The sequence below is a fragment of the Patagioenas fasciata genome, chromosome 1, assembly GCF_037038585.1.
Source record: "Patagioenas fasciata isolate bPatFas1 chromosome 1, bPatFas1.hap1, whole genome shotgun sequence".
NCBI classification, from domain to species: domain Eukaryota; kingdom Metazoa; phylum Chordata; class Aves; order Columbiformes; family Columbidae; genus Patagioenas; species Patagioenas fasciata.
The window spans coordinates 27,199,478-27,209,960 of record NC_092520.1 but is presented as its reverse complement, the minus strand read 5'-3'; the positions used below and the strand labels follow the sequence as shown (position 1 = coordinate 27,209,960).

At 42.2% G+C, this 10,483-nt stretch overlaps 1 protein-coding gene across 4 annotated transcripts in view; it reads left to right on the top strand.

Annotated features, from left to right (window-relative positions):
• The first annotated feature begins 1,565 nt into the window (after nucleotides 1-1,565).
• The window catches only part of DCLK1 (doublecortin like kinase 1), a 246,495-nt gene continuing 237,577 nt past the window's right edge, over nucleotides 1,566-10,483 (top strand). Inside the window, exons 1-2 of one of the 4 annotated variants that reach the window (XM_065829652.2) lie at nucleotides 1,566-1,944; nucleotides 5,218-5,606. In XM_065829652.2, coding sequence (XP_065685724.1) covers nucleotides 5,231-5,606 — 376 coding nt within the window. In that variant the 5' untranslated portion in view covers nucleotides 1,566-1,944; nucleotides 5,218-5,230. The remainder of the gene's footprint in view (nucleotides 1,945-5,217; nucleotides 5,607-10,483) is intronic. The other 3 variants (XM_065829641.2, XM_071804870.1, XM_065829661.2) reach the window with 3 other exon arrangements.

The window sequence follows — 10,483 nt, the reverse complement described above, 5'->3', positions numbered from 1 at the left end:
CAGAGGAAGAATTAAGTGCCTTAGAGCAAGATCTGTGAAAACTAAGATAGGTAGTAAGAGTGTGCTGAGGCCAGAGTTGTACTTTGAATTCTCAGTCTCCTTGATGTTCAGGTATTTTTATACTGTTACTCCTTTGAGCCTAGGTTTTCCTGAAGGTTTTAGGTGCTCATTTCTCTTTCAAAAACTAAGGAAACAAGTGTAGACAGAAGACTTCTGTCTCTGCTCTATGCAATACTTTAGTGATTAAAGAACTCCTTCAGGATGATGAAGACACAGCATCAATTAATTCTTCTCCTTCAGGGAATCTCCTGTCTCCTAAGAGCCTGTCTGTGGACTACTCTAGGGGAGTAAAATAGAAGTGGAAAGCTCTGTCCCCTTCTTCTTTTGAGCCTCTTACAGTTTTTGTAGGCTGAAGGCTTTGTTTGCCTTCAAACAGCTTAAGCAGGAGCCTCTGTTCTGATTAGAGGTCTGTCACTGGGAGAAGGGCACCCTGGGCTTAAGTCCCTGCTCCACTGATTGCTTCTGGATTTATGGATATAAAACACATAAATTGTCTGTAATACAGACATACAAAACCATCTTTTGTCCTTCCCAACTGAGTGCCATAACCAGGAGGTTACAGACTAATTCCCTGTCTCTGATCTAATGCATTTTTAATTCTTTCAGAGTACAAAGTGGAGCAGCTTCAACAGAAGGGACAGAATGTGTTTTCTTTCCTTCCATGTCCCCCTGGACTGTGGGCTGTTTACCTGAGAGTTGAAGTCTTTGTTGCACAGAGGAAAGCAAACCAGGTCCTGCACCTCAAGAATGTTTTAACCATCAAGATTTTTATATTAAAATGTAGAATAACCAAGCCTTTGAGGAGAAAACATCAGTTACAACTGAATTTTTGTGTGGAGGCTGACTTGGCAAGACCTAAGGGGCTCTGGTGTAAGAGGAGCAAGTCGGTCAGATTAAGTCTGAGATGGCTTTGGGCAAATACATCTTCTGGGAAGCTTAAGCACAATAACTGTAGCACCTATGGACGTTAGTCACCTCTAAGGTCAGCTGCGACTATGCGAGCAGTGTGAGGAACCCTGGCTCCAGTTTTAGTACCTGAATTCTACGTCAATGCCACCTTCAGAACTCAATCACTGTCACGGGGCTTTGGTGACTGAGCGGGCTCTCAGCATTTCGGGACCACGCGCACCTCGTGGAAACACCAAGTGGCACATTTGGTAAAAATACTTCTTAAGGCGTTTTTTGGACGCCGGGCCAGAGCCTCGCAGGAGCGGCAGTAGCAGCCCCCCGCCAGGCACTGCCCTGCCCCGATCGGGGCTCCCCGGGGCGGAGGGAGGCGGCGGGCGGGCAGCGACCCGCGGGGCGGCCAGAAATTACCTAGGGGGGAGCACACTGGGACCGTAACCAACCGTCCCGGCGCATCCTCTTCTCCGCTCCCCCCCCGGCCCGGGACTGCCGGGAGCCGCAGGCGGGCAGCGGGCTCCCCTCGCACCCTCCGGGCAGGGAGCCCTGCTGGGGCGGCTCCAACGCTCGCCCAGCGGCGCCGAGGGAAGAGCGGGCCCGCAAAGGGAGAAAGGAGAGGGCGAGACGGCAGCGGCGGCGCCGCCCTCTGGAGAGAGCGCCAGGGAGAGGCTGGTGTGAAGAGCCGCATCTCAATGAGGGCCGGGCTAATGCAAATCACTGCAATCGGCAGCAGCAGAAGAAAGGCGAAGCAGCTGCAGCCCTGCTCCCCAGCAGCGCGCTCCAGCCAGGGGAGGCGTAACAAAGGCAGCGGAGCCGCTTTCTGCGGCAACTACTGCGATTAAAGCCGGGTGGTCGCTGGGGGGGAGGGGGGTAGCTGCCGCTTTTTGGCCGTTTCTCACTTCGAGCTGCCGCCACCGTCTTCTCTCCGCGCCCCGCCGGCAGGTCTGAGGCAGAAGGTGCTCACCAGGCTGCAGAGAACAGGTAGGCGCCCGGGCCGCCCCTCTCCTGCCCGGGACTGCGGTGTGGCTGTCGGGGCGCGGCCGCCGGGTGTCCGGTCCGGTGCGCTGCACCTGTGCCCATTGTGTGGGGCGGCGGCCTCCGCCGAGCGCCGCAGCTCTTTCCGCGGGCGCGAGAGGTGCGACTCCGGGCGCGGGGCGGCTGGCTGTGCCCGGCTGGCTGTGCCCGGCTGGCTCTGCCCGGCTGGCTGTGCCCGGCAGCCCGGGGAACGCACGGGGGCTCCCCTGGCGCTGCGGGAGTGCGGCCGCAGGCGAACGCACCGCGTTTTTGTCAGTGAGCAGTTCCCACTGCGCTGCCCGACCGCACCGGGGCTGAAATGCTCCATGCCAACCCGCTGGTTGTATTTCGAACACGTTTCCACTACTCCAGCAGAATAAACCCCCCTTTTTTTTTTTCTTTCATTGAAGCCGCTGCCGCATGTATCCACGTTGCCCCCCTCAATGACTTAGTAGTCTGTCTGTTCCTTGGTCTCCGAATGATCTTCATTGGGTCCCGGTCACATCGCTGAATGATTTTTATTTATTTTTTTAAATCAGCCTGTATGATTGTTGTATGTAATCGCTCACCCACACCTGCATTATAAATAATTCTTTAACAGATGTATAGGCTGTGTAGTATTGGGCATGGTGGTTTTTCCAGGGGTGTGTCCTTTCATTTTTCTGTATGTATATGAGTATATATTTATAAACACACAAAAATATCTGATCGGATCAGATTGTTTAGGATTTCTTTGTCTGCTCTGACCTTGTGGTTTGAACATACTTTTCTGTAAATAGCAGGAGTGTGGTGTTTAAGGGGAGCTCTATTTCTGTTTTAAAGGGCGTAATTGGGAATTACAGCCATTATTGATTAAAGCATAAGTGTGTGGAAGAAAGAACAGTGACTCGCACTTCTTCCTCCTCCAATCTAAAATCAGTAGGGCTAAAAGTCTCTTAAAAAAAGTGTATCTTCATGTAAACTTGTTTTTCTTTCTTTTTTTTTTTTTTTTTTTTTTTTGTGTGTGAGGTGGCTTGAGCAAATGAAACAGCAGGCGGAAGAAAAATCCATTTTCTTAGCATAGGCATAGCTTTTGAGATACAGTTTCTTAATTGTGAGTTCTGGGATTGTTTAAATCTGAATAACAGATTCTCTTTGGAATTAGAAATGAAGAAAAACAACTGACATAATTTTGTTAACATGGAAATGTTGGTGGGTTAATCTTGATCCTAAGCTATAGCCACTAAGTGATATTTTGTATTTAACCTACAGAGAAGTGTGAGTGAAATGCCACAGCAAATGTTCTTTTCACTGAAATGGGGTGTATGAGCATATGTATACTGGCCAGAGAAATTAGTCTTTTTCTTATGTGTGTGCATACATATGTATTTACATACATACTGCATTATATATATACACATTAGATAGCTTTGAAGTATTTAGAAATATAAATCTTGCATAAATGCAAAAGCACATGATCCTGTGCCAATGTAACAAAACAAATTGTAAGCCGTAAACCAACGCAGGATAAATAATTTCTGCCAAGGCCTGGCACTGGCTGTGGTTAGCCAGGGCTTAGCCGTTGATACCTGTTTTAGTCAAGCACGGGAACCGCTCTGAGAGGTTGCTGAGCACATCTCCTACAGCTGGGGTGTCAAACTCATTTTCACTAGCAGCTACATCAGCCTCGTGGTTGCCTTCAAAGGGCCACATGTAATTTTAGGACTGTGTAAATGTAACTACTCCTACATTTATAGGAGTGTGACCCTCAGTGAAAATGAGCTTGACGCCCCTGCCCTACAGCTTTGCAGCATCATGGTCCAGCTGTATAATGGTTGGTTTAATACAAACATCTGTAACCTAAAGAGCATCCTCCCTCTGTTTTACAGCTGGTCTGAATATATTTTTTTCTTAATGGTCACACAATTATGAGTGGTTGAAAGAAAGCTTGTGCTTGCTATTTTTTTTCTTTTTATTGGAAATCAATGAGACCACTTCTAAATGAGGTCTATGTATCTGTGCTATAAATAAGCTTACTGTGCTTTGCTGTTCTGCAGACAACTACAAATCTAGGTGGATCCTAAATTAAAAGAAATGTGTTTTGCACCTAATGATCTCTTGATCATTCTATTTCTTTTTCTTATTTTTATTCTTTTATTTTTAAAGACAAACGTGCAAATTATAGTATTTAGGCTTGTGTTGGTTGTAAAAAGGAACAGAAGTATCTACTTTCTTAATTTCATTTCAGAACATGTGAACTTCCATTTATATGAAATGTATTGAAAAGCTGCTATCATTTTAGCCAGAGCTGATGGGATTTTGTCACTGTCAAACATGGGCTGCACCAATTGCCAATTTGCCCATTGACAATGAATTTATCACTCCTTCAGTGATAGTTCTATAGGCAAAAGAAACTGTAAGCCTCAATCAATTTGAATATTAGACCTAGGATATTAATACAAATTCTAGCAAATTTTATAAATCACTGAAGTAGCTTGCTTGCTGAAAAATACTAGTTTCCTATCTCCCTCTCTCTTTTTATTTTTTTTCCCTAAGTTCATGACTTTTGAGCACTTCTGTTGGTTCAAAGTATGCAAAGTATTTGAACAACGACAACAGAAATAATTTATTACAAAGCTTGGGCTGTAGGGAGACCAGTAGTTGGAATATATGAATACTTTTGAACAGCAGGCTTGAACCATTAAGTCCACATACTGGCAGTGGTAGTCCTCATTCATATCACCAACCTGCAACATCTATTTCTCTGAGAAGTTCTTAATTTCTGGTTGATGACTGGTTGCCCTTCTGAAATGACACCTCTCGAGACCACAGTTGGAAAAAACAGTTTAGTGTCTAGAAGGTAGACTGAACTCAAATTTCACCTGAATATAACATGAGAAAAAGTAGAACGTTGATGCGTTTGCTCTTTTTTTCCAGTAGCTCAACTTTGTCACCTCATTTTCAGACCTTACTGAATTTGAATAAACACCTTAATGTTTGCATATCGTTAGCAGTTTGTTTCATGAGTGGAGTTTCCACAGTGTATAAAAGCCTAACTAATAAACTAGGTTTTGTGGCATGGCAAGAGAGTTGGTTGTAAAATGAATGTGGGAACGTAGCATGCTTTCATTCAAACATTTTTCTCAACTTGGAAAGTGGTCCTCTCTAAGTGCCATGTATTAAACATGAAGTCTCAAAGCAGAGCTCTCTTAAAATGTGTAAGTTTCTTACACTTTTTCTCTTTTCTTATGCGTCCCTTAGGTTGAATTTCGAGATGTCCTTTGGGAGAGATATGGAGCTGGAGCATTTTGATGAGCGTGATAAAGCGCAGCGATATGGCAGGGGGTCCCGGGTAAATGGTTTGCCCAGCCCTACTCACAGTGCCCACTGCAGCTTTTACCGAACCCGTACTCTACAGACCCTGAGTTCTGAGAAAAAAGCCAAGAAAGTTCGTTTCTATCGTAATGGAGACCGGTATTTCAAAGGGATTGTATATGCCATCTCCCCTGACCGATTTAGATCCTTTGAGGCTCTCCTGGCTGATCTGACCCGAACTCTCTCTGACAACGTGAATCTGCCCCAGGGAGTGAGAACAATCTACACGATTGATGGCTCCAAGAAGATTTCCTCCTTGGACCAGCTAGTAGAAGGTCAGCAGTAAGATTTGGATGTGTAATGTTGTGTTTTGAGTCAGTTTTTGTCTAATCTTTTAAGTTTTCCACAAATAAGTAATGGTATTGTTCTTATTGATAAAGAAGGGGTCTCCCATGGTATAACTAGAATAGTGAATATTTTAAATTGTGTAATGAAATATTGTTGGCTTGCTACTTATTTCCCTCTTGTTGAAAGTGTCTGACCTTTCACTTTCTATTAACCTAGTGTTGATAGTCCTAGATCTTGAAAATTGCACCTGCTGCTTCTTTTGAACTTGCATATTTGAAAATACCAAGGAGAGTTTAGTCAGTTACGCTTGGCCAGGTCCATGGTGCTGATGAAACCTACATGAAATTAACTTCTGACAGATTTATTTTATTTTATTTTTTTTAAATCTATACCTAGTGAAGACCTCCAGGTCTTTCCTACAAGTAAAAATGCCTTAAGTAAAATACTGTCCTCTCATGGTGTGGCATGAATGAGTCAACCTGTTAAAAAAGCAGTGTTGTCTCCATGGTTCAGTTGAGGTAGACTGTAAACTTTCTCCCGTATAGCATTTCTCTTTTCCTTTTCCTCAGTCCATTGGAATCTTTACACTGTTTTCAAATAAAGCTAATATACCTAAAGTATAAAGCATTACCAGTGATTTGGTCAGAACTGACAAGTCTTGGTCACTGTCAAACATCAGAGATGGTAGTTGCTAATTTGCCCATTAACAATGAATTTGTCACTCCTTCAGTGGTAGTTTTGTTGGCAAAATAAGCTGTCAGCATTAATCAATTTTAATATTAGTCCTAGGATATTAATAATACCTTTCACAAGTTTTACAAAAGCTGAAGTAGCTTTTCCAAACAAAAAGTGCTTCTGGCTTGCAGTGTGTTTCTTTTTGTGTGTGTAGGCCATAGCTCCTACTATAAAACATCAGAATGTAGAAGATCTGAAGGCACATGGCCGTAACTGAGGTTGATTTTTGTCTGTAAGGTTTAAATGCAGGTGCTTGACTGTGTTCAAAGAAAATAAAGGTGGAACAATTTTTTCATCACTGCTTTCATCTTGCCTCTGGTCCCAGTGTGCCATGGGCAAACCTGTGAAGCATGAACCTATAGCCACTGGAGAGCTGATCTAGAGTTGTAACAGAGAATGTAATTTCTTGATGATTTTCATTCTTAGCAGCAGGTGAGAGAACTTGCAGTATCAGGATGTAATGAGAGGATCAGAAGAGTGGTGATATGGGGAGAGAAGAAAAAAAGAGTAATGCTGAACAAGGTTCCTGAAAGAGGAGCACATCAGCCACCGTGGAATTGTCTGATTTAGATATTGTAGCAGAGGAAAGCTTTTTAAGGAGAAGTTTTGAGAAGAGGATATTCTTGATAATCCTCCTTGCATAAAAAGGAGAGTAAGAGACAACACAAAGATGCTCAAAAAAACAAAACAACCAAACCAAAACAAAACAAAAAAAACAAAAAACAAACAAACAAAAACAAAACCAAAAAGAATTGGTGGGATTGTCCATGTAAGTAAGGGGTTTTGGGTTTAGAACCATAGGTTTAGTGAAATGGAAAGGAAACTGGTCTTAAGATCAATGTTATGAATTCCAGGACAGAATTAGAACTGCATTTGTCAGGACAGAATTTAATTGGTGGAGAAAATCAATTTCTGGGAGGAAACACCAATATTAATCAGCATCTGTTTAAAAGTAGTGTTTGTGCATTTTCTTCTCAGTAGCAGTATAAATAATTGTGCTTATTTGATTGGTATGCTCATCAAGAAGCAAGTATCATTGATGTTAATGTTGATTTGCACAGTCTTTTGCTGCCAGTCAGAATCAGCTTTTGAAAAGAAAGAACTGAAAGCAGAAATAAATTCAGCAACCTGTAAGACCGATTTATTTCGACATTCTAGAGAAGAATAGTTCCAGTTATAAATCAGTCAGTCAAAATGAATGACAGTATCAAAAAATCAGTTGTATTTTAAAGGGCTTTGGGATTTTTGTTAGTTCTGTGGGACTTTCTTCCTTACCTTCTCAGTGAACACATCCTCTCTTCCTGTGTATAGTTTAAGTTGGACTGTTTTATTTTCTTACGCCATTAACACTGGGATTTACAGACATCAGTTTTTGTGTGCAAGTAGAGCTATATCCTTGTTCTGTCTGAAAGTGGGCTTCTATTTATTTGTATAAAACTGCAAAATGGGTTATTTTGTTCTCTTACTCTTGTTGAGCTTCACTGTAGAGTACAGGTTCACATATTAGCTCGGTGATGGTTTTTATGTAAGGTCCTTTCACTCTTTACTGTACAAATTTATTAGAGTTTGGCTAGTCTGCTACAGTATTAATTAGCTTGAAGCTGTGCTTTGTGTTTAAATAGCTGGAAAATCACTTGATTTTTGCCTCTTGCCAAATGACATTTGTGCTCAAACTATTGAAATACAAAGCATTGCTTTTGTCATGTTTGCCGTGATGAGATTATTCCCTTACTGTTTGAATTAATTTAATGAGATTTATGAATTTAGTTTTTTTTTTTTTTTTTTGACATTGGTTTTAGCAATTGCATTGTCAGGTGGTTGTGTAAGGCCTTGATTTGGTGGTTTTTTTTTTTTGCCTTTATGCCTGTGAGGAAGTTACTATGCTCTTATCTTCCCATATGGTACATGAAGACAGAGAAGCAACCAGCTCCTGGGGGAAACAAGGCAGCAACCAGTGTCTTTCATCCCAGGGCTAAATACATAGAACTGCATGAAAGATAGTCCCAAAGGAACAAAGGTTGTAAAGGATCTGTTTTGCTTCAGTAATATTTAGTTCTGTCCTGCATACAGTTCAAAGTTGGTAGGGGTGGATGCTGGTGCTGTAAGTAATTTTGAGGTGCATGGACACATCTTCCCTTTGTTTGAAACTAATGACTTCCATAGTTTGTTTGGGATTTTTTGTTTTTGTTCGTTTGTTTGGTTTGGGTTTTTTTGTGTGTGGTGTTTTTTTGTTTGTTTGGTGGTTTTTTTTGTTTGTTTGTTTGGTTTTTTTTTTACATTTGAGGCATGTAAGATTTGTTGAAATTTGATAACAAAGGGTATCTACTATTGTAAAAAGTGTCACATGCTCTGTAACTCTTCTTCTTCTGTCACCTTAGATGAAGGAAATAATGCAATAGATTCAGGTTACCTTCTCTTTGTCAGACCTGGACTATCTTACCTTTAAAGAATGGTTTCCAAATACAGAATGACTTTATTCCCTAGGTATGACATACAATCAAAGCATGTAGAAACAATCAAGATGAAGTTGCTCTTAAGGCTAAATTGTCTAGATGCAAACAAAGTCTCAGGAAAGGACTAAACGCCTTTTGCTTTTCCAAAGCGTACCTTCTTTAAAGCTGAAGGCACAGATGGACAGATGGTTCTTACCCCCCCAAATTACCTTTGAACAGTGTAACAGGAACAGTAATAGGTTGTAAATGAGCATGATAACTCTGAAACAAAAAGTGTTATTTACAATTTTTACTCCCAAGGTCATGCTATGTGGAACAAAGACCACAGAATCAATCCATAGCCAGAATTGCATCCCTTTTATATTAATTTTTGTAATAATATTGCCCCAGAGTCTTGAGTATGAACCAGAATCAATTATTTTAGGTTTCCACAATACCTACCACAAAAGATGAACCCTGCAGCAGAGAACTGGCAGTCAAGGACAAACCAAAAAACCCCAAACCACAAGATGGATGAGAGAGTACTGGAAAAAATAGTCACATGCCAATATTGGGTGCGCTGCCAAACTATTGTAAAGATTTGTATGTGTGCGCACATGTTTTGCGTGGGTATGATATAAAAAATGTTTTAAGGAGTAACCTGAAGAAGAAAAACTAATATCTCTCTGAGATTATCTCAAAGCTGTAATTCTAATTGAAGGAGCAGTTTGAAAGAGCACAGGTATACCAGTTTTAAAATCTGGTAATGGTAGTAACTGCCTAATAATTCTTGAGAGATGCGAGCCTCACTGCAGTGGCAGAGGAGATGATGCCTCACATGAGGACTGTGTGAAGGCTCTTGTGGGTGGACGCAGGCAGTTCATGTTCAAAGAATCACAAAATCACTTTGGTTGGAAAAGACCCTCCAGATCGAGTACAACTGTTAAACTAACACTGTCACTAAACCATGTCACGAAGAACCTCATCTATAGGTCTTTTAAACACCTCCAGGGATGGTGACTCAATCACTTCCCTGGGCAGCCTGTTCCAATGCCTGACAACCCTTTCTGTGAAGAAATTTTTCCTGAAATCCAATCTTAACCTCCCCTAGTGCAACTTGAGGCCATTTCTTCTCTTCCTATCACTTGTTACTTGGGAGAAGAGACCAACACCCACATCACTACAGCCTCCTTCCAGGTAGCTGTAGAGAATGACAAGGTCTCCCCTCAGCCTCCTTTTCTCCAGGCTGTACAACTTGTCTTTTTTGTAGTGAGGGACCCAAAACTGAATACAGTATTTGAGGTGGGGCCTCACCAGTGCTGAGTACAGTGGCACAATCACTTCTCTAGTCCTGCTGCCCATACTATTGCTGATACAAGCCAGGATGCTGTTGGCCTTTTTGGCCATCTGGGCACACTGCTGGCTCATATTTAGCTGTCTGTCAATCAACAGCCCAAGATCCCTTTCCTCCAGGCAGCTTTCCAACCACTCTTCCCTGAGCCTGTAGGGCTGCCTGAGGTTGTTGTGACCCAGGTGCAGGACCCATCGCTTGGCCTTGTTAAAACTCATACAATTGGCCTCAGCCCAACAATCCAGCCTATCCAGATTTCTCTATAGAAATTTCCTACTCTTTAACAGATCAACACTCCCACCCAACTTGATGTTGTCTCCAAACTTACTAAAGGTGCCCTCAATCC